General features: G+C 51.8%; 1 protein-coding gene across 5 annotated transcripts; it reads left to right on the top strand.

Annotated features, from left to right (window-relative positions):
- Window positions 1-566: 566 nt before the first annotated feature.
- Window positions 567-19,974, top strand: Smtnl2 (smoothelin like 2). Of its 5 annotated transcripts, none has more exons than XM_020156696.2 (8): window positions 568-1,053; window positions 7,918-8,005; window positions 8,402-8,641; window positions 9,219-9,294; window positions 10,213-10,392; window positions 11,442-11,559; window positions 11,891-12,042; window positions 18,793-19,974. In XM_020156696.2, the coding sequence occupies exons 1-8, from the start codon at window positions 664-666 to the stop codon at window positions 18,917-18,919; spliced, it is 1,371 nt and encodes a 456-aa protein (XP_020012285.1). In that variant the 5' UTR covers window positions 568-663; the 3' UTR covers window positions 18,920-19,974. The 5 variants fall into 5 exon arrangements, with proteins under 5 accessions (XP_073903246.1, XP_020012285.1, XP_073903247.1 ...); XM_074047146.1 differs by lacking the exon at window positions 568-1,053 and adding an exon at window positions 1,341-1,442; XM_020156697.2 differs by lacking the exon at window positions 568-1,053 and adding an exon at window positions 1,889-2,070.
- Window positions 19,975-22,147: the final 2,173 nt, after the last annotated feature.

Genomic DNA, 22,147 nt, shown 5'->3' with positions numbered 1-22,147 from the left:
TTACAACAGGTGAAAGAATTTTCAGGCGAGGGTCTCTCAGGTGAGTATGTGCATGTGAGAAACCGGTGGTGACAGGTACAGGGTGAGGGTACTGAGGGTAGTTGCTACTGCTCTCATATCACCCAGTGAGAGCTAAAATCTTCACTCCCAATAGAACCTATGTCCTGCAGGTGAGAACCCTGTGGAAACGCACAATCCTCGGCTGTGGTACCCAAAGTAATGTCCACTTGAGAGCCCGGGACTTCTTCCGGTGAGCCCACAGCCCCTCCCCAACACGGTACGCCACTCCTCCGGAGTCAACAGGGTCTCGGACTCTGCACTTCTCTCTCCGCTACGCACCCTGAACCCTTGAAAAGGAGGAGGGCAAGGTCTTCATTTGCGCCTCGCGGACCCACGCATCACCGCCGCGGGACTCCAGGGTAGGGTATCCCGGTAGCAGGTCGGGTATCCTGTCGCGAGTCGGGTCCCGCCCCCCAAGGTCCCGCCCCCCTCTCGCGCCCAGTCCCAGGGCTCTCAGGGCCCGCCCCGCCCTGCGCCCGCCCCTCCAGCTGCCCCTTGGACTAAACCCAGGGGGGACGGTCAGTCGCGGCACTGAGCTGGAGAGGTCGGATCCCTTCTCGTCTCTGGTGGGTTTCGGATCGGCGCGCCCTGCTCGGCTTGGCCATGGAACCTACCCAGGACGCCGAGGAGGCGCGCTCTGTGCGCGATGCGCTGGGCCGCTATGAGGCGGCGCTGGAAGGTGCGGTGCGCGCGCTGCACGAGGACATGCAGGGGCTGCAGCGCGGCGTGGAGCGGCGGGTGGCCGAGGCGCTTCGCCTGGCCGGCCCCCTGGCGCGCACCGTGGCCGAGCTCCAGCAGGACAACCAGCGGCTGCAGGCGCAGCTCGAACGCTTGACGCGCCAGGTGGAGGCGCTGGGCTTGGCGACCGGGCTGTCCCCTGCACCCGGCACACCCAGCCCCCCGCCCGCAGCAGGGGTTTCGGACCGCGCACCTCGCCTGGGCACCGCACGCTTCGCTAGCCACGCCACTTTCTCGCTGTCCGGCCGCAGCCAGGTGAGTTTGGGGAGGACTGCATACCTGCGTAGGTGCATGTGCTATTGAACTGGGGGGGTGGGGTGGGGTTCTGTGCTTTGGTGCGGCCTCTCCATCCTGAGTACGTGCGCTTGCGACCATCCTCTGGTCTGGGGGCTATGACTCCACCTGCTGCTGGGACTTGGTAATGGGGATCCCATCACAACTTGAGAGTTGGAAAGGGCAGGAGAAACACTGCTTAGCCTGCCCCTTGCACCTGTCTTGCACCCCCTCCCTTCTTTGGAGTGAGGCCCTGTTTGCTTTGCGTTCTGTCTCCTTCTCCCCTCTGTCCCATGGCATTAAGAGTTTGAAGGCTGAGGTACAGCACCTGAAGGTTCAGTACCGCCTGGGGCCTCCTCTGTGTTGGAAAGGTCAGCTCCCTTTACCAGCCCCTTACATTTCCAGTCATAGGCCTGACGTTGCCGCTTCACCGAGGCCTGACTGCTCAGGTTATAGATTAACCCTATTGGGAACTCAAGCCTCTGTATGTAAATGTGTTTGTGTGTGTTGGGGGTGGGGAGGTGAGGGTTGTAGTCTGGTCCAGGCTGCTCGGCAGCTATTTTTGAGAACGCACATTACAGGGGGGCAAATCCCTTACTGTGAAGGTAGAGAAAGGGTCATTTAATAGTATCTAGATTTCTGGGGTCAGCGACTGGCCAGAGGCCGGTGTGGACCAGTCACTGTCTCTGAGTATGGGCCTCCCATAGTGGGAGTTACAACGTTTCTATGGTGTGTGCACTGGCCCTTAGGGGGGCATCCTTTATCTTGACCAGCTATGTGCTCTGGAGCTGCGGGTCCAGGGCCTGAGTCTGAGTAGTGTGCAAGGTGGCACCTCCTTTAGGCAGTCTCTCAGGCTGCTGCCAGGTGGGGCTGCACCTCAGAGCTCCCCAGGGATGGGGATCAGAGAAGACCTTCTCTAGAGGTGTCAGCCAGGGTAGAGATGGCCTCAAACTGAGCAGTGCGGACAGTGGGAGCAACAGATGTTCTGCTCCAAACGAGGTAGTCTCTTCCCCAGGAGGGCTTTGTGCTGGAGACACAGGGCTTGCAGCACCTGGTGCAGAGGCAGTGGGTGGGGGCTGTGTATGCAGCGTCAGAACAGCCAAAAGCCCCCACTGGCTGGGGTGGAGCCTCCAGGTGTGCAAGTGGAGGGGTGAGTTATGAAGGCCCTAGATGTTGGACAGAGGAGTTGGGCTTTGTCCCGGGACGGAACCCCTGGTATCCCAGTGCCTTGGGTGAAGTGTCTATAGAATGGTGAAAAATTGTCACGGTGAGCTCGTATGTGCCTAATAAGCTGTGTCATTGGTTGGTCTCTGAGGTTTTATTTTAACACACTTTTGCTGCTTGTCTTCTTATGGAAACAACTGTCTGTGTTTTAAGAAAAATAATCTCAGGATCACATACATATGTTGATGTATATATATATCAACATATATAAATATGATATATATAATTCATTCCGGTTGTGACTTTTTTCAATGGGAGTTTGCCATTATTCACGGGCAAACAATCCCTCTTGGTTAGGAGGGTGGTTTTGGAGGGAGAATCAGCGGGCGGGGGAGTTTTGGACTTGAGAATGAAGGCAGAGACAGGAGCTGTCCTTTGAGGAACTACTGGGTCACAGATCTGGCTGATCGCAAGGGTGCTGTGAGGCACCCCGATAAAGCTATTCCAGGGCAGATAGATTCATGGGTCCAGTGGTTCAGAGAGTAGGCAGGGCTCCAGGTTAGGGGCAGTCTGGGCACTGGTGGCAGTCCAAGTCATAGAGTGGGCATGGTCTTGCGTGCAATTATAGAGAAGGAGCCTGTGCAGATGCAGAAGAGTTTGAAGGAAAGCAAAAATCAGACCAGAGAACTGACAGAGGTGAGGAGATTCCAGACTGTCAACTTAGAAATCCAGAGAGGGGAACCCATCTGGAAGAAGAGGTTGGAGGTCAGCAGGGAGGCTGCAGCCTGTTGTGGTTGAGAATGGAGACCCAGTTGGGGAATAGAATGTGGACTGCAGAAAGGCCCCAGGGGCTGTGAGCAGTAGGTGCAGCTGAGTGTCCTGGGTAGAGGATGAGCCATTTCCAGTTAGACCAGAGGGTGCGCCACCCTTGAGCCCCAGGTGGGCTGGGCCTGAGGCACTTTCCCCCGTTTGACCCCAGAAACACTGGTCAGTCCACTGTGGCAGAAGCACCAGCATAGGCTCCGAGCCAGCTTTTCTGCTAGTGAGAGGGGCTGTGTGGAGTCATGTGTGTGTTCTGGCTCACGCTCTGTGACTAGCAAGAGACCCGGGATGGAGTGTTTGATCACAAACTGGAGTGTGGATGACGGACCAAGACACAGCTGGGTGCTGTCTGTGGCAGGGGTCTGAGTGGAAGGGTCTCATCTTGCACTCACAAGCCAGGGTGGCTGTGCTACTTGGTTTGTGGTATGGCCTCATGGATGCTGGTGCTCCCCCCGATCCCCATCCCAGCAAGCAGTGAGCTTTTGAGACCATTTCACTGGAGATTATAGGAATTGGAGTTGGGTTGTTCTCAGCATATAAATGTGCCTGAACTCAGTGCAAAAGGCTTGATTGCGTAATCCACTTCTGAGCTCACAAACCTTGACCTTGCTACAGCATAGGACTACATGGAATGGATGGCAGAGGAATGGTCAGGGAAGCCCTGGAGGAGGAGGAGAAGGAGAGTGACACGATGGGAGAAATCAGGAAGGAGTGTGCAGAAGCCCTGAAATCCCTGAGCAGACAGGAAGTGCTTCAGGGGCATTTCCTCTCAGCTGGGCCTCAGTTTTCCTGTATCTAAACCAAGGGAGATTGTCCTAGCTTTGTTGGGCCCCACACACTGAGCAGGCTGGATAGTTTGTGCTCAGACAACCTCATTCACAAAAGTGTTAAGAGCCATTGCTCTTTTCTGGCAGGGAAAAGGGAGCCAGGAGCCAGCTGGGGGGCCTGAGATGGAGGATGGCAGCCTGAGGTCAATCCCAGATTCAGACCCAGGCCCAGGAGTCTGGCTCAGAGTTATTACCTGGAAAGTCATACTCTGTTAAGCTTGAGCCTCTGGGTGCCTATGGCCTAGCAGCAAAGTCCCTCAGGAGCCGCTGCCAGGAGCCGGGTGTCAGAGGCCTGACCGTGAGAGAAACCAGACTCACCTTATCTGCCTGCCTTTCCCAGAGGCAGTGTGATAAGGGAGTTTAATGCTTTGGAGAAGTTTGGATTGAGTCCTTTAAAGCTGTGGTGTGAGTAAAGCGAGCAGATTCTGCCCTGCACAGGCTATGTCTAGCACATGTATGGGCTCTGGTGTCCACGGGTGAGCATGTGTGTTCAGGCAACTCCAAGAAATCCTGAAATGTTATTCCTTCTCCACAAAAATGTAAAGAAAGAAAGAAATAAAACATCCCCAGGAGGAGGGTCACATCTGCCAGTCCCTGAAATCAGACTTATCTTGTCCCCTGCCTCTTCCCCTGAGTTCCTAGGCCTGGCTTCCTCCCGGGGCACCTCCCCTTCCCAAAACAAAGTGGAGATGAAGAATTGTGGGAGTGCCAGCCCCATGGCTTCTCTAGCCCCATGGCTCTTTGGTGATTTCTGCCCCAGGCCTCCCAGAGTCCCTCCCAGGCTGTGGCCCACTGAGGAGCATGTCTGGGGTCTCCTGGGCTGGACTTTTGTCTGGGACAACAGCTTGCTGTAGCCCAGCCAGGCTTGGGGGCTCTGTGTTCTGTGAAGGTTCCACAGGGCTAACCACAGTCTTATACTTTTCTTCACGCTCACTGGCTTAAGGCAGACCTGGTGGGGCCAGGGCTTTTCCTGAACCTGGCCCCCAGGAGACATGTTTGTCGTGAGTAGTCTTCTCTGCCCTCTGGAAGGTCAGAGCACTTTGTGGACAGAGCCCTGGGTTGAGAGGAAACCAGACCCACACTGTGATTTGATTACTGCCTTTAGCCACAGTGTAAGTTTGAGGGACCTCTGCCCTCAGCCTCTAACTTGGTTTCCTGTCTATGTGGTGATGGGCTCAGGGTGGTCTCAGCCTGAGGTATGGACAGAGCCCTTTCTCCAGATGAGAGGTGGTTATAGGCTGGGGCTGGAAGAGTGAGGGGCATGGGGAACGTGGGAGTCTGGGCTCAGTTCCAGGCCCCAGTACCTGCTGACCTCCCAGTCCAAGTTAGCTCAGCCCCTTCCCCTCTTTCCTTACCTCAGACCCCTTAGCAGGAATCTGCTGATACAGAGGTGCAGAACCTACTTCCTGTCTGCTCCCCTGGGGCATCATGGGGTGGGGGTGCAAGGTCTGTAACATGCGGGAACAGGTGTCTTGGGGGGCCCCCCACAGACACCTACATTCCTGGGAAAATGATTTCGCCATCAGCCTGTCCCTGGAGGCTGGACCTGTAGAACCTGTTGGACAAGAATGGGGTGGGTGGGGGGACAAGGGGACCCTAGAGCTGAGTTGGCTCTGGTGACTGGGACTGGCTGGTTCTCCTCTAGCTGTTGACTGGGCATCAGGTCTCCAGAGGTGCCCTCCCTGCTCTGGAGTATGGGACGCCATACCCCTTTCCCGTGGTCCTGCTGTCCTATGGGTGGGCCTGGCTTCTCTCCTCCACCCTCCTGAGACAGAAGTTGAGGGCTGCCTCCTCTCTAAAGCCAGACTCTTCGCAGGTATGGGTCCTGTCCTCTGTCAGCTTCCTAGGGACCCACCCTGCTGATGGAACCTTTCTCTCAGCCTGTCAGTGTGGTTTTGCTTCTTCCATCTGGAAAAACCCCTCAAACGCCATCTCTAGCTCTTTTTGCTTGGCCAAGATTCAGGCAGCTGGAGAAGCCCCTGCAGTCCAGGCCGTCCTGCCCCAATTTCTCTGGTTTTGTTTTTTCATCCATCACCAGTGATCTCTTGGCTAAACGCAATGGACGTGTCTTCCATCCTATCTTGATCTTCTCATCCTTGACCTCAGGTTACCTTTGGATGTGCTAGCCTTCTTGTTGTTTCTTTCCCTGACTTTCTCAACCTCCTGCTGGGTTTCTTCCCACCTCCCTTGCTGTTCCTTCTAGTCTCCTTGCAGATGCAGACACCTCTTCTGCTTCCTGACGTGTGGGGTCTCATCCTAGCCCCCACTCCATGTTGGCCCTCACTCTGTGGGCTGCCAGAGCCTGCACAGGCAGGACTGTTTCCCCAACATCCACCCTCCTTTTCTTTACACTTCATGCTAACAAAACCAGCTACCTCCTCAATTCTTTCAGGCCCTAGAAGCCCCTTACACCCATCTTGTCTAAACTGTATGTCCTCGCTTCTCCCCCAAACCTTCCCAGTCACTCAGGCCCCAAGCTTGGACTTGGGAGAAACTGGGCACCTTCCTCCCACCTCATCCACTCACTGAGTCAGATGCCTTCTTCCCCAGAGTTTTGAGTTCTTGCCTTTGGCCTTCCCACATCTTTGACCCATACTCCCTCCCCAGTTTTCCTCCAGGTACTAAGGAGTCTCCTTGCCTTCTCCGTTCCTGCTACTCTCGCTGGTTTCTGAAGGGTGTGCCTAAACACACTGTAGGCACCTTCTTATCTAAGTCCAAGTACTCTAGGCAGCCAGCATGGGCTGTAGGATCATGCAGGGTCACAATGCCTATGTCTTCATGTCTCTGCTTTTGTGCCTGACAGTCACTCTTTTGGGAGTGGTCTTCCCTCTGTGGGTACCTGGCTCATTCTGGATGCAGATCAGGTACCTTATCTCTAGAGTGCCCTTCCTGCCTATATAGGCTAAAGTCTTTCTTAGGTGTTATCATGCTAGCCTGGCACCGTCTGTGCACCCACCAATCTGGTTTCCCCTGAGGCAGGGTGGACCTGAGCCATCTGGGGCTGGAATGAACTGTTGTCTGGGAAGCAAATAGATCAGGGAAACACCCTGGGGGCATCTAGGGAGACGCACAGCCAACCTGTCAAGCCACTCAGCATTGGTTCCTGCCAGAGTTCCTGGTTAGGGTCTGCTTCTGTCCCCTCTTGCCATGCTAACACCCCTTAAATCCCATAGACATTCTGAACCTGCCACACCCTCATTGGGAGGGGCAGGATTCAGGGAGAGGAGGAGGAGGAGGATTCCTCCTGACCTAGATCCCAGCTGTGTTTCACTGGACACCCTGGGCAGTGCACGTCTTCTCTCTGAGCCCCTGGGTCCCATCTGTGAGATGAACCTGATGTTTGGGAGATGCCCAAATGGTGCTTGCATGGCCTCCTGCGTTACTCAAGCTGAGACCCAGAGGGAACATGATGTGGCTTAGGTCACATGGTGGGTTGGCAGCTCAGTCAGGATCTTGCTCTCTGTGGTCTTTGCTCTCTGCCTGTCTCCTGCTGGCCCTACCCCTTGCTGCAGCCCAGGGAGGATGGAGGGTGGCACAAAGCCAGCTAGGCCCCTCCATTTTGCATGCTGGAGGAAATCTTGTGTCCCAGCATGCAATTAGAAAGTCTTTGGTGTGAGGGGCTCCTTATCCCTCTTTGACCCTCAGGAACTTTGTACCTTCCTGTTGCTGCTGCTCCAACATGGCAGAATGTCAGCCAGGTCCAGTTGGGAGGAGCGGGAACCAGGCTGTCCTGACCCATCGTCTGGTCCAGCCTGAGGGGAGGGACAGAGCCACCTAACACTGTTTCAGAACCATCATCTTTTTTTGGGTTCTGGGATGAGCTCAGTGTTTGCCTCTCAGGCTGGTAGAGGCTCTGTTCTGGGTTGGGTTTGTCCCAGCTTGCTCTTGACCTTGGCTCACCACTCTACCTCCTGGGGGCTATTTTCTCTCAAAATGAGAGAGATTTGTCTTGCCAGAAACCAGGAGGGGCTTTGGAATTGGCTTCAGGTTGGGAAGCTGGGCCCAGCTAATGGTTGTGATGGTGTCTCTGCAGAGCATGGATCATGACGAAGCCAGTGAGCCAGAAACAAGACGAACCTCAAACTCGTGTGTCACTGAAAACGGACACCTGCCTGGTGCAGGTAAGGGCCAAGGGCAGAAGGGAGGTGGCTGGGTAGCTTTGGGGGTCAAGGCCTTGACCAGTCTTCTGTGCCAGCCATCTCTTGGGCAGAGAGGCTGCCAGGAGAGCAACCTCATTCAATGTGTAGAACTTTCTACCCAGAGGAAAATGAGCTTCCCCAGCCAAGGAATTGTCCAAATATTGAAGAAGGTAAAGTACCTAGTCAGTTAGTATTTATTTCAGCTGCCTATAAGGGAAGGTTGGGAAGAATCAACTCTTGTTGGAGAAGCAAGACATCCCCAGTAAGGCAGGAGGTAGGGAGACTGGGCTCAGGAAGACTAGATCCTGGGGGGTGGGGGTCTTAGGCCCCTGTGGATGGCACAGCTGACCCACTCACTCAGCTGGTCACATGTTCCAGGTCCAGGTGATGGATCCTCTGAGGCAGCCCAAACCTCAGCACCACAGCCTTCTAGACCTCGCCCTGTGAGCCTCTCCTTGAGGCTGCCACACCAGCCAGTCACAGCTGTCACCCGAGTCTCTGAGAAGTTCTCTGGGGAGACCTCAGCTGCAGCTCTGTCGCCTACATCTGCTGCCATCCTAGGGGGCTTCAGCCCAAGCCCCAGTGAGGCCACCACCCCATGGACTCCTAGTCCCACTGGTAGGAGCAGGAGAGTATGATGTGGGTACCAGCCCCATCTGTGCCGTGGAAAAGAGAGGGCTGGGGGCGGGACTCAGAAGACCCAGGCCAGGCCTCCGCCTACTTCTGCTGTATCAAAGGGGGCCTGCCCTTGCCAGAGATGCCATGGAACAGCATTACCCCTGTAGGGGACAGCCACAGCTTTTATGACAAGTCAAGGCCATGGTCAACCTGCACATTTGGCACAGTCCCACCCCCCTCCAATTCCCCTAGGTCTGACTTGGGCCTGTGGTCAGGCCCCAGGAGTGTGTCCTAGGCTGGGGCCACATGGGCTTCTGAAGGAGAGTTTGGGGAGTGTTTGCTGGTCACATAGTACAGAAGGCTCTGTGCCCTCAGGGGAGGGTTGGAAAAGTTTAAGAGACCTCTTTGATGTCACTGCTCTATTTTCCTACCCTTTCTTCTTGGCTTTGCTGAGGTAGGGCCAGCTGGGTTCTTGCTGGTCCACAGAAAGATATGCCAGGTAAATGGTACAGGGATGAGTCAGAGGAAGGGAGGCTGAGGCCAGGTTAGTTATTTGTGTCTTCTCTTTGTCCTGCAGAAAAGAATTCATGTTTCACGAGGTCTTTGTCGAGCTCTGGGTATGGGGCAGTGACAGCAGGCAAATGCAAGGACAGGTGAGTCAGTTGCTCCCCAGGTGGCTTCTCTGCTTCTTCTGGGACCCAGATGCCCAGGTCACCTTCAGGGAGATGCTTGTGCTGACTGTCCTGGGGTGGGTGCTCTGCAGAACTTGGGCAGCTGTTGGCAGGTGGGTATGATCAGGAGAAGTGAGGTGGATGGGGTTTCTGGAGGGTGTTGTTTGGAGAAGTGTAGCTGCAGTTTGGCTTCTTTGTGGACCTCTGAAGCAAGTCAGTTAATAGGTTGCAGGGGTCTGTGCCTCCACGGGAAGAAGGTGGATGGACTGGCTGGGATCCCACAGAGCTGGATACTTTTTGCCATGAGCTGATCAGGTGCCTGGTGCAGGCAGGAGGGGCTTCACTGTGGTGCAGGCCTCCTTCAGGCCTGTGGGGGCCCTTGTTGCTCCCCCAGGTCCACTGGACTGTGGTTGAAACTGAGGATGGGGTGGCAAGCTTGGCTTTTTTTTTTTTTTCTTTTAATAATAAAAGGAGAATTGTGACTTCCTGGCAGATTGTTCCAGAGGAAGAACAAAGGGGGTCTTATCTAGTGGTGGGGGAGGGGGAGGGGGGGCTGGTTCTGGTGACTGGCTCTGGGAACACCTCCTGCTTGAGGAGAGTGTCTCCTGTCCTCCCCAGGCACTGACACCTGCCAAGCGGTGGTTATGCACAGAGTTGGGGCCCATTCTCTCTCCTAGCTGGGCCTGCTGGCCAGGCATGCTGCAGATAGCAGCTCCAGTTAGAAAACCTGCCAAGCCAGTTGGGGACTGTGCAGGTGGGGCTTGCTTTCTGGCCACCAGTCTTCTGCCAGCCTGTCGTGTGCAGGATGTTTGTCTCCCTCACGCTCAGTGCTGGGCTCAACCTTGGTCTTAGGGGAGACAGTGACTAGATCTGTGTCTGACTCAGTGCTTCTCTCCTCAGCCCACCCTTGGTGACACCACCCCAGTCACCCCCATCCCCACAGCTGCCAGTCACAACTCAGGCCCCTCACCAGGGGGAGCGTCGCAGGGAGCTGGTGAGGTCGCAGACACTGCCCCGCACCTCGGGAGCCCAGGCCCGGAAGGCATTGTTTGAGAAGTGGGAGCAGGACACAGCGGGCAAGTATGAACACCTGCTTCCAGACCAGGCCCGGCTGGCCCACCAGAGTAGGCCCTACCCAGACTGGGATCAGGTGGGCACAGCATAGCAAAGCTGAGCCCTGTCCTGTTCCTCAAAGGACCATTCCCTAGATCAGACCTCTTGGGTAGAGTTCAAGGTCAGGACTGTTTTACAGGCTGGGTTGGGGAGTTAGGGGTCACATTTATGGGGAGCAGAGGACTGTGGGGCAGGTCAGGTCTGGTGAGGGCTCCTCCCTTCCATTCTGAGGGGTCTTCTGCTCCCCAAGGGGAGGGGTCTTCAGTGCTCCCAAGCCACGCTTAAACCTTTCCTTTCTGGATGTGACTGGAGAGTCCTGCAAGGGGTTGAGGTTCCTGGCTGGAGCTGGGAGGTGACACAGCGGAGCCTGGGGCCTACTGGCCAATACCATGTCCTGTTAGAGATTGGTTTCTTGGGCTTATGGCCTGTCTTTGCATATTTATCCAGCCTTCTTGTTAGTGCATGGTATTGACACCTACTGTGTGCAGTGTGGTCCAGGCTTGTATGATGATGGATGACAGCCAGTCCCTACTCCAGTCTAGTGAGGAAGTCAGACCCAGGAAGCTCCCCCCGACCCAATAACCTAACCTTGGTTCTTAGAGAGTCTCCTTGGGCCCAGAGGAGACTCTTTCTCATGGCTAGGAAAGTGCCATCAGGAAGGAGGCTTCCATCGGAGGGAGGCTCAGAAAGAGGGTAAGGTGAAGAGAAGAGGAGGTGGTCCAGACAGAGGGCAGGGGCTTGGGGCCATGCCGACTCCGTTCCTCTGTCTCAAGATTATTTGGTGACCCCTGCTTCCTGCTGTGGAAATTACATGGGGGTCCTGGATGGTAGGAAGGGGCGGGTGGTCCTGCCACACATCATCCAAAGATCTGTATGGCTGGTATGTGTGGCTGTGCTGTGGACGTGGCTGTGGAACATGTGCTGTGTACTAACCCAGTGTCTTCCCAGGGAGTAGACCAGGTGGGGTAGGAATGTCCCCCATGCCCCCCCACAGCAGGCCTGCCCTCTCTCCACAGGAGCAAAGGTGAGACCCGAGCCAAGTTGAAGCGGTCACAGAGCTTCGGTGTGGCCAGCGCCAGCAGCATAAAGCAGATCCTGCTTGAGTGGTGCCGCAGCAAGACCCTGGGATACCAGGTGAGCCAGGCCTGAGGCAGAGCAGGCACCACCCCTGGCCTTGCCCTCTTGGCAGGGCCAGAGCTTGCTCAGGCTGGAGGGAAGAGTAGCAGCCAGAGAACTCCTGCCTTCTGAGGGAGTGGGCACCTGCATGCTTGCAGCATGTGCTTAGAAGTTCCAGGAGTTGGGATCTGGCCTGAGCAGACTATAGTCACCTTAGGGGGGTAAAGTCTGGCAGTGATTATTGCTGAACAGGGTGATGGTGGGCCTTGGGGAGAGCTTGGGAGAGTATGCTCATGAGGCTCCATGGGGTGCAGGGAGCGGGGTAACACCATTCCTCTGCTCCTTGCAGCACGTGGACCTGCAGAACTTCTCCTCCAGCTGGAGTGACGGGATGGCCTTCTGCGCCCTGGTGCACTCCTTCTTCCCTGATGCATTTGACTACAATGCCCTGAGCCCCACACAGCGACAGAAGAACTTCGAACTGGCCTTCACTATGGCTGAGTAAGTGTGGCAGGTCCTGCTGGCTTCTAGCTTTAGCCCAGACTCAGGGCCCAATTTCTGCTCCTGATGGGGTCTGGGGCTGGTCAGGTCATGGGGCAGCTTTCCTGAGAGCTGGGGGGATCTTGAGGCCTTCTGGTCTGTCTTCTTGTACAGATGGGAAGACTGAGGCCTGGTGAGGGCTTTTTCTAGGGTCACACAGCACTCCTCCTGCCCTCTTCACTACATTCCTGGCCCATCCGCCCAGCTCCACCTCCTTTTCCAGGCTCCAAATTTGACCAGAGAACGAGTGCAGCCAACGGTCTCATAACTAACCTGTGCTTGGTATTGCAAGCCTGCCTGAGCCAAGTGGCCAGCCCTCTCTAGGGCAGCAGCACTCGCTCTAGGGGCAGAACTGGGCCTCTGGTTCTGAAGTTTTGGCATACCAGTACCCATCTGTTGTGTTGTCTCTGGTAATGCACTCAGACTTTCTGTTCCCTTGGAGTCATAAGAACGCCTCTGTATACTTTAAAAGCCTTTCTTGGCCTCTTGGGATCAGTTGTCATCCTAATGGCAGAAACAGCTTTGGATAAGTGTGTTACGCAACTGGATGCAGACGATGATGGAGCCTTGCCAAATGTCACGGCCTGACATGGGGAGGGGATGGCTCACAGGAGGAGGCCCAGCTGCTTGAATCTCAGGAATGGTGACTGCCCAAAATCAGATTGTTAAAATATGTGGGATCAGGGCTCCCACGTGGGCACCCCAGACCCACCCCTGCTGGGGGAGGCCATGTTTGGCTTACATAGTTTTTCACTGTCTGAGTCAGTGGGCCTTGGCCCAGTGCCAACTCATGTGTGGCCACCTTGGTCACCCTCAGCCCTGGACCAAGCTCAGTTGTAGCAGGGCCATGGAGTGGTGTCCTTGTGCTCCAGTTTACAGGGAACATAGCTTCCCTAGGCAGTCAGAGCCAGAGTGATTCCGGACCGTGCTTTTCCAGCATGAGGCTTGCGTTCACAAAGCCTCCAGACTCCAAACAGATGTTTCTTCTATTCCCAACCTGGGGGTGGGGGGCATAGTGAGGACTGGTTCAGGCTTTGCCTCTTTCCTTTCCAGAGCAAACAGCAGAGTGAAAACCTTGGCCCTGCCTCTCTGTGGCCTGAGCTTGGTTTTGGCTGGTGAGGGGAGGAGGGCACGACAGGACCTCTGGGATGCATTCTGGCTTTTCTGCTGACTCCAGATGGTGGGGAGGGGCTGGCCTGTGTGGGGAGCTTGTGCAGAGCCTGGGCTGATACCTCCCCTTATGAGTCATCCATGAAGTTACCACACAGGTACGTGTGGAAGAGGGCTGGGGAGACAGGCTGGCCTCCCTGGGGCCTCTTGGGGGTCAGCCTCCTGGATCCCCTAGTTTTTTGGACAGTAGGCTGTTTAGAAAAGCTGCAAGAAAGCACAGGGACACCTGCTTAAGGACACGGGCATGTCAATGAGATGGTCTGCTAACACCATCTCAGCTGACACATGGGTTATTGAAGCCATCAAGAGCCAGTGCAGGCAGAAGACAAAGCTAAGGAACTTTTGGGAGCAGGCAGTGTGTGATGAGAGGAGCTGGGGGTCTTTGGAAGTGGAAAGAGGACATAGGGTTTGCAAACCATGCATCCAGCTGGCATCAGAAAGGAGATGTTTCCAGAACCTTCTGTGAGAAAGTGCCTTTGAGGCACAAAGATACATCAGGAAGCTTTGGAGTAAAAAGTAGTGTGTGCTGCCCATCCCCCCATAATTTCTGGGCTTTGAGATTCCTTGTGGCCTAATCTGTGTGAGTGATGCCGTGTTGACAGCACAGTGAGCTTCCCTTGCCTGACAGGTGTTCAGGGCCTGGAACGATGGTACACCAGTCCCTTTTATGGATGGGGCTGAGTTGGGTGGGTGCCTGGCCTGCCCACACTTTTCCTCCCCACCTCCTCACAGAGCAGAGCATAGGACGTGTGGCCCAAGGCTTCCCGCTTGCCCTGCATGGAATGTGTCCTGCTCTCGGGTTACCCCCAGCAAAAGGGGCTCAATGGCTATTTGTAGTTCCCATGTGTCTCTGTCTAAAACCAGATGGGAGGCAGCAGTCCAAGCCCTGGCATCCTGATCCACATTTAGAGCAGACTTAAAAAAATAAAAATAACCCCCAACTCCTCTTCCATGCCCCTTACAGGACAGTCCAAAGCCAGACAATAAATGGGAGCAGGAGAAAAACTTTTAAGTTCATGACAGTAGGCTCTTGCTACCCCTGATTCTAGCTGAGTGGTGGCATTTGAAGTGATTTGTACTTTCTCCTTTGGATTTTTCCATTAGTTTGAATTATTTAAAACAAACTTGGCTGGGGACATGGCTCAAATGGCAAATGCAAGGCCCTGAGTTCAAACCCCAGTACCATCACCATAAAACAAGCTGGGGTCATTTTTACAAAAGCAGTTTTTTAAAATGTAAAAGACAATTAAGTTGTCACTGTTTTGAGACTGAAATATTTTAGTAAAAGTCAGTGGTGGCTAGCACTTCTCTCCTATCATGTCTCCCAAGTTCTGTTTGGCCTGTGCTGGCAGGGTCTAGGAATCTTGTCACCACTGCTGCTGGCTCCAGCATGTCTCTGAGGGAGCATGCTGTCTGCAGGGATGAGTTGGGCTAGAAGGCAAGTGCCCTTGAGGGTCTGCTGTAGGCCATGCAATGGCCTCAAAGCCAGAGGCACCATTCTACCTGTGAGATGGAGGATTTGGGGCTTTCTAAGGGAAAACGTGGGTGAGGAGCAGAGGTGGTACAGGGAAAGGAAAGAGGGTCTTCATACTTAGCCATTTCAGTGGTTTAGGCAGGAACAACTGAAAGGGCATCCTGCTCACTTTGCGAAATTCTTTTGCCCTTGTTCTGTTTGGGCATAAGCTTCTTGTTTTGCTTTCTCCTCCTTTTGTGGTTTTACATCAACTAATTGATTATATAATCTGTAAGAAATTTATTTGAAATTAATACAAATATTGCAGAAAGGTTATTCTCTGAAACGAAGCAAGCAAAAACTGCCTTAAAGCCCTTTGATGCACGCCAGCTCTTGCAGTCTGTCTTTCTTTAGGAAGAGATGCTCTAACTTTATTTATACCCTAGAGGCGACTCACAGATGAGCCCAAGAAAAGAGCAAGTGATTTGATAAAAAAGAAGGTGAAAAGGTTAAAAAAAAAAGGGAGGGGGACCTGAGAGATGATGGCTGCACATTGTATGCTGTGATCTGCCTTCTTAGGGATCCCCACTGCTCAACTTCAACAGTGGGCTAGGATGGGGACCAGATGGATTGCAGTCCAGTGCCCTGACTGCCTGCCAGGAAAGCCAGCACCTTGCCCATGGCTTGCTGTTGGCAGCAGAGGGTAATGCTAGGGTGAGGCCTTCATTCCCATCCTGATAGCCACCCTGATCTAGAGGACTTGCTGCCTGGACAGGGCAGGGGAGCATTGGTTGGAGAGTAGATGCCACCTCTAGAATGAAGGGGGGTGTCCATTCACTCTCCACTGCCCAGGTCAGACAGCACTTGGAAAATGTTGGCAATTCTGAGTGCCTCCGTGACATGGGCTAGAGAGAAACCAGAATGAGTTCAGAGGAGAGAGTCCTTAGTACCCTTCGGGGAAATGATAAAGGAACCAGAGAGATTTCATTTTAGGGAAAGACATGACATGAAGATTCTCTTGTGGGAACAATAAGTAGAAAGTTCAGAGGAAAAATAGTAGAAGCAACATGAGAAGCAGCTTTCTTGAGGCCAGAGCCTTCTGCAGAGGGGTTGGAATGGTCCTTGGAGGGCTGGTTACATGTTTTTCCCTGGACCTGGAGGTAAGCAAGCTGAGGCAGGGCCTTTACAGAGATGGTGGGCCTTCTATTTGGATATTTGGATGGGGTGACGTTTGAGTTCTCTTCCAAGGCTGAGGTTCTAGTACTGTCCTCATTTAATGTGGGGGACTACTGAGACCACCACTGTCAATGTTGATACCCTGGCCTTCTGCAGAGCCTGTTCTCACATACCTGGGGTCCTCTGAGGAGCAGACCTGAGAGAGAAGGAAGGGAGGGAGAAGGGGCTCTCCCTGTGAGGTGGGTGAGGAGGGTACCAGATGACAAGTGATGGCTCTGGAAGGTGAACTTGAGCCTCTGGCCTCTAAAGAACTCAAGATTTTACAAGTCTTGGCCACAAGGCACCTTTGCGTGCCTACCATGGTCACAGGGCTGACTTCCTTGACACCGAGCCTACCCTGTCCTGTCCTGAGGAGAGAGGGTGCCTACTCATTGAGCCAAGTGCCTTCTCACCCCATAGAACCTCTGGGTTCCCTTACAGGCTGCCTGATCCAACCCCAAGGAGAAGGCGGGGACAGAATCAGGACAGATATCTCCATTTTCCCTTGACATTTGGTTTCTGATAGGAGGCCTGGCACCTGGCCAGCACCACAGAGCAGGGCCGGTCGGTAATGTTGCAGGCTTTGTCTCAGGAGTACACAGGCTGGGGAGCTGCCGCATGCCATGTGCTGGTAGAAAGGCTGGGTGTGAGTCATGCTGAACTGTCTTCAAGCTCTGGGTGGGGTCCAAGGTGGCCTGCTAGCTGGGTCTCCCCTCTGGCTGGACTCATTGGAGAGCCAGGTGCATAAGGACACCCTGGGATGCACAGAAAGAGAGCAGAGATGCATTCTGATTTTCTGCCCAGGAAACAGGTCCAGAAAGGCGAAGTGATTGGCAGCATCATGAGCTGAGCCCAGCTGTTGAAATTTCACGTTTAGGCTCTTTTCCCGTGATCCCTCCTGCTTCTTAAAGGGAGGAGTGATAATAAATACAGCAATAGTAACAATTCCTCAGTGTAGGGAACTCTTTTGACATGCCAGGCACTGTTTCAATGGATTTATTTGTTCATTAATCCCCTTATCATTCATACTATTCTGTGAGATGGATGTTATTCCAGATGGGGAAACTGAGGCCTGGAGCAGTTAAGTGTGTTGTCCTAAGTCATAGAGTTAGTGAGATATGGAGCTGGGATTTGAGCCCTGACAGTTATGCACTTATTGACTGTGAGGGAAAAAGACAAAAGATGCCTAGAACTACAACAGCAGACACAGCTGCAAAAGGAAGGGCACTGACAAGTGGACCCAGTGACAGTCATTTCTGTGCTTTGGCTTCTGCCCAACAACAGGCCGTCTACATCTGGTGCCCAGGAGACCCAGGACACTGTGACCAGAGTCAGGGTGTGGTGGGGGCAGTGCTTGGCATCGAAGGGGATGTCTGGTATTACTTTAGGACTGAAAGCCGTGATGCACAGGGCTAGGTGTCTTGATGGTTGGTGTTCATCTTCCTACCTTCTGGAGGCCCTCAGCCTCCGTCTGAGCCCCAGTGAAAGGCCACAGTTTACACTTGAGTCTACACCAGGGGCTGAAAGTTAAACTAATATTTCCTAGGGCAGGAAGCCCAGGCCTCTGGGGGTGGCACTGGAGGTGGGGTGACAAGATGATTTTGAGTAATTTTTTTTTTTTTTTGTGGTACTGGGGTTTGAACTCAGGGCCTCCACCTCAAGCCACTCCCCCAGTCCTTTTATCATGTTAGGTTTTTTTTGAGATCATGTCTCATGAATTACTTGCCTGGGCTGGCTTTGAACTGTGATCCTCCTGATCTCTGCCTCCTGAATAGCTAGGATTTCAGGCATGAGCCACTGGCACCTGGCTGATTTTGAGCAAGTTTTTAAATTGCCAGTTGTGACCCATTAGTATTTTGTACAATCAATCTAGTGGTTCATGACTAGCAGTTATACGAGGGAGGAGAAAGAAAGAAATATGAATTATAGAGAAAATATTGACAGTAGTGAAGATAAGAATTGCTGTGAAAGTTTATTTCCACATAGATTGAGTCATCCCTCAGTGTCTGAAAGAGATTGGTTCTGGGACACCCCACCCCTCTATCTCACTCTGCCCCGTGGAAACCAAAATCCACAGATGGTCAAGTCCTTTGTATAAAATGACCTAATTTTGCATGTAACCTCATATCCTCCTGTGTACTTTAAATTATCTCTGGGTTATTTACTTGTTTGATTTTTTGAGACAGGATCTCATAATGTAGCCCATGCTGGCCTTGAACTCGCTATCCTCCTGTCTCTGCCCCCGAGAGCTAGGATTACAGGTATAATCCACCAGGCATGGTAGTGACATACCCAATTCAATGCAACTTCCATGAAAACAGTTGTATCCTATATGGTTTGGGAATAATGAGAAGAAAAAGAAGTCTATACATGTTCAGAACAGATGAATTTTTTTCCTTTTGTATTTTCAATCCAAAATATTAAAGAAAATCAAGACCTCAGGTGTGGAACCCTTGGTTACAGAGGGCCACTTGCACATACATGTGTGTACTGAATCATGATGAAAAATACCGTGTAAAAATAAGTTTAAAAATACTGTTTCAGAAGGTAAATGGATAAATTTGGTTTTTTTGCTTTAGGTTTACATTTATTTTTATAGTTCATGATGCTTTTTCATATACTAGTCTACATTTCACTTAAAGTTTATTAAGTCTATTTAAATCAAAATATGAATTGTGTAGGTGGTTCACCAACGTGGGACTTTTGGGAACACTGCATAAACTGAGAAACTCGGGAAGCTCTCTTGGGTTATTTGAACTCCTTGTTGGTGCACACTGAATGCCTCCAGCTGCAGGCGAAATTCTGTTTTGGGCTCGGTGATGATGACTCTGTGGCGGTAGGACTTTGTTCTGATGGGCACTTCTGTGTTTCAGGAATCTTGCCAACTGCGAGCGCCTCATTGAGGTGGAGGACATGATGGTGATGGGCCGCAAGCCAGACCCCATGTGCGTCTTCACCTACGTCCAGTCGCTGTACAACCACCTGCGTCGCTTTGAGTAAAGATCTTGGGTCTGGAGAGCCCAGGAGGAGACTGTGAGGCTGCTTGTGTTCTCCTGGCAGGGTGATCCCCCAAGAAGAGTTGCCTCTGGTGCGAGCTCGCTGTGTGGCCTGTGATGTGTGGCTGGGTGCCCCCACACCCAGCTGTGTTACAGATTAAAGTACAGCTGACTGAGCCCAAGCAGCACTGTCACAGCCAAGGGTTTGAAGGACAAGGAAAAACTCCCAGAGAGAGAGAAATTGGTGCTAAGTAATGATCTTCCTGAAGAAAATGCTTGTCTGTGTAGCTTCTGAATGCTAAATTATAATTTTCCCTCTGGTGGATTTGATACATTGGCTTGATGGGGTTCCATTGATTACCAAGTGTTTTTTTTTTTTTTTTTAATCAAAATACCCAGAGTTTTTTACTTTCTCACACTATTGTAGGTCCCTTTCCTCCCTCCCTCTGGGCCTTGGCCAGGAAACGAGAAGGCTTAATCAGCAGCTTGACAAAGAAGACAAGGCTGGGGATGAAACAGTTTTATCACACCCAAGTCCTGGGCCGCAGATGACCTTCAAGTCACCTCTACTCTGTTGAGGAGGATGGGAAGGCTCTCACCTAGATCCTAAAGGGCTCCTGCTCTTCCCAGGAGGCCCCATGAATGCTCAGCTAAGAATAGGCTTTCTGGAATTTAACATTTTAGGTGAAAGAGAGGCCCCTTGTGCTCAGTTTTTAATTACATCTTTTTTAGGGGATTTGTTGTAGGTATTTATAAAAAGTATTTCCATCCGAACCATTGACCAGTCTGAACATAGAAGTATGTGTCAAATTTTGCTTGGGATTTGTTATGACTGGGAGATATGGGTTTTGTGAAGAAGAGACTGCATATTTTCAAATGAAGATCTACTTAAATTATACCATAACTGTATTTAAACCACTTGTCTGGGAAGATGAAAATGACATTTTCTAAATGTCTCCCAACTTGTCTGTCACTCCCCATCTCTGGAAAGTCCTCCCTTGCAGATCTGTCCCTTGGATGTTAACAATGTATTGTGATAAAAGGTGGCCCCAGATGGAAGGTTTTGAGGTGTTCTTTCTTTTTTTTTTCAGTGCCACTGAGCCACACCCTAACCCCTGATGCAAGCCCATTAAGGAGTACTGGTTTAATTTCACAGCAGGATTTTAAAAGAAAAATCTTTATAAAGCTGTAGCCATCAGCATATTCTTACTCAAGAGTAATTTATAATGGACTTGTATTTTAGCTGTGAACCTCTAAAATGTCCCTTTAAGGAGTTGATGTGAACCTTCATTTTATGCAATAGGCTCACACCAGCAGTCCCTTGGGTTGGGTGTTGGAGGGCAGAAAGTCCTTGAGGGGCCAGAGGGGCTGTGCTAAGCCTGCAGGTGGGTGAGCAACCCTCTCAGGAGATCTGTTTGCTTAGGTTGCAGGGCTGCCCCATCTTTTGGATTCTCCTATAGTGGGAATCATTCCCTTCCTAGCTCTCTTGTTGCTTGTAGGACTGGGAAGACGAGCCCTATTATTAGCAGAGACCACATACTACAGTGTAGGGTTTCAACTCTAAGGCCAATGTGGGCACACCAGGCTCTATAAAAAGCTTGTCTGTATGTGACTGAGTACTCACCCATGGTGAATGGCGTGCTCCTGAGTTGCATACTTGCACCTCCACACACGAAATACAGCAGATCCTGCCGGGCTGAGGAACAACTGGCCTGAAGTGTTAAGAATGGTGTCCCCTATGTCTCACCTTCAGAATAATACAGACTAGAGATATTTGAAGTTGGTTTCATGATGTTCTTGTCTGTAGTCTTTGGGTGGGGGGATGAGGGATTATGAAAGTTAATGAATCTCAAACTTCACTTACCTCTAAGACAGAGCATGAGGGTTCCAGGTATGGGAAGACGTGCAAGAACATATCATAATCTCAAGACATTTGGAAACCACCATTTTCTTCTTCTTCTTCTTTTTTTTTTTGTTATATTGTTGTACTGGGGGTACCTGGTAACATTTACAAAAGTTCTTACAATATATCATAGTTGAGTTCACCCCTTCAGTCATTGTCCTTTATCCTCTCTCCCCCACATTCTGGAATAGTTTCAACAGGTCTTATTGGAAACCATCATTTTTAATTGGTGTTACACCAAAACTCCCCACTTGTGGAATATGATTCCGTGTTGTCTGCCATGGAGATGGATGGTTTTACATCTCTTTTTCTTTTCCTGAGAGAATTATTTATTGGAGTTGCTTCTAAGATTCTTCTGTTTTTCCAGATAGAGTTCTTCACCTGGATTTTGCTAACGCTTATTAAATCTGACCAAATGGGCTTGTGTGTTTCCTGGATACTAATGTTTTACCAGTGTCAAGATGGGTTTTCACTTTTTTAACAGCTGATGGGTATTTTTCAAGCAAGGGATAGCCTAGAAGCTCTTTCAGAACATGATATAGTACGTTCTGGCTAGAGGAGCACACACAGCACAGGTGTTTGGGGAACAGTTTGTTAAAGCCAGTGAGTTTCGCAAATGTGTTGGGTGATGGGAAGCTCAGCTTTCCCAGTGGCAGTGGTCAGAATTCTGAAACTGGAGGAGACCAGTGTGAGAGAACACGTTATTTTCTGCCACTATGACCCATCTATGTGACTGCACTCAGTTGAGAGAAAGCTGAAAATGCTGATTTGGTGCATCAGTTTGGGGTGGGGCATTTTACCAATCTGCAGAACCAAGGCTGGTTTTGAGTTTCTCCAGCTGGTGATAGCTGATTGACTTATTCTGATGACTCAGTTGTGCTCTTTGAGGTGGTCAAAGTGATTCCTGCGTTTTCCGTCTCCTAGCTATGCTGTCATGCCTTTGGGATCAGCTCCTGGCAAATGATGAATGTACTTCGTGTGGTCTTTTCTGAGCTTTCTTATCTCTCACTTTTCAAGTTTGGTTTGGACTTGCTTTTAGAACTTTAATCTCTTATCTCTTAGTGTTTGGACTTGCTTGGACACCAAATAGGTCTCCTGTCCCTTTAAAGAGCACATTAAAACCCTTCAGGCAGGCCTCCTTTCTAGAAAGCTCCAGACAACAAAAAGCCCCTGGGATGAATGGAGCTAAGACAGCATAGTTGCTGAACTCTCTAGTGGCAAGAAGGTCCAAGCAGGCAGAATGGTGGATGGTAGGCCAGGCGAGGTGGGGGGGTAGCGCCAGAGATGCAAAGCAGTGTTATGGAGGGTCTCATTTCTCCTCCCTCATCT

Source organism: Castor canadensis, chromosome 11, assembly GCF_047511655.1.
Source record: "Castor canadensis chromosome 11, mCasCan1.hap1v2, whole genome shotgun sequence".
Classification (NCBI taxonomy): Eukaryota; Metazoa; Chordata; class Mammalia; order Rodentia; family Castoridae; genus Castor; species Castor canadensis.
The sequence above is the reverse complement of the archived record's forward strand: the minus strand, read 5'-3'. Positions and strand labels throughout refer to the sequence as shown.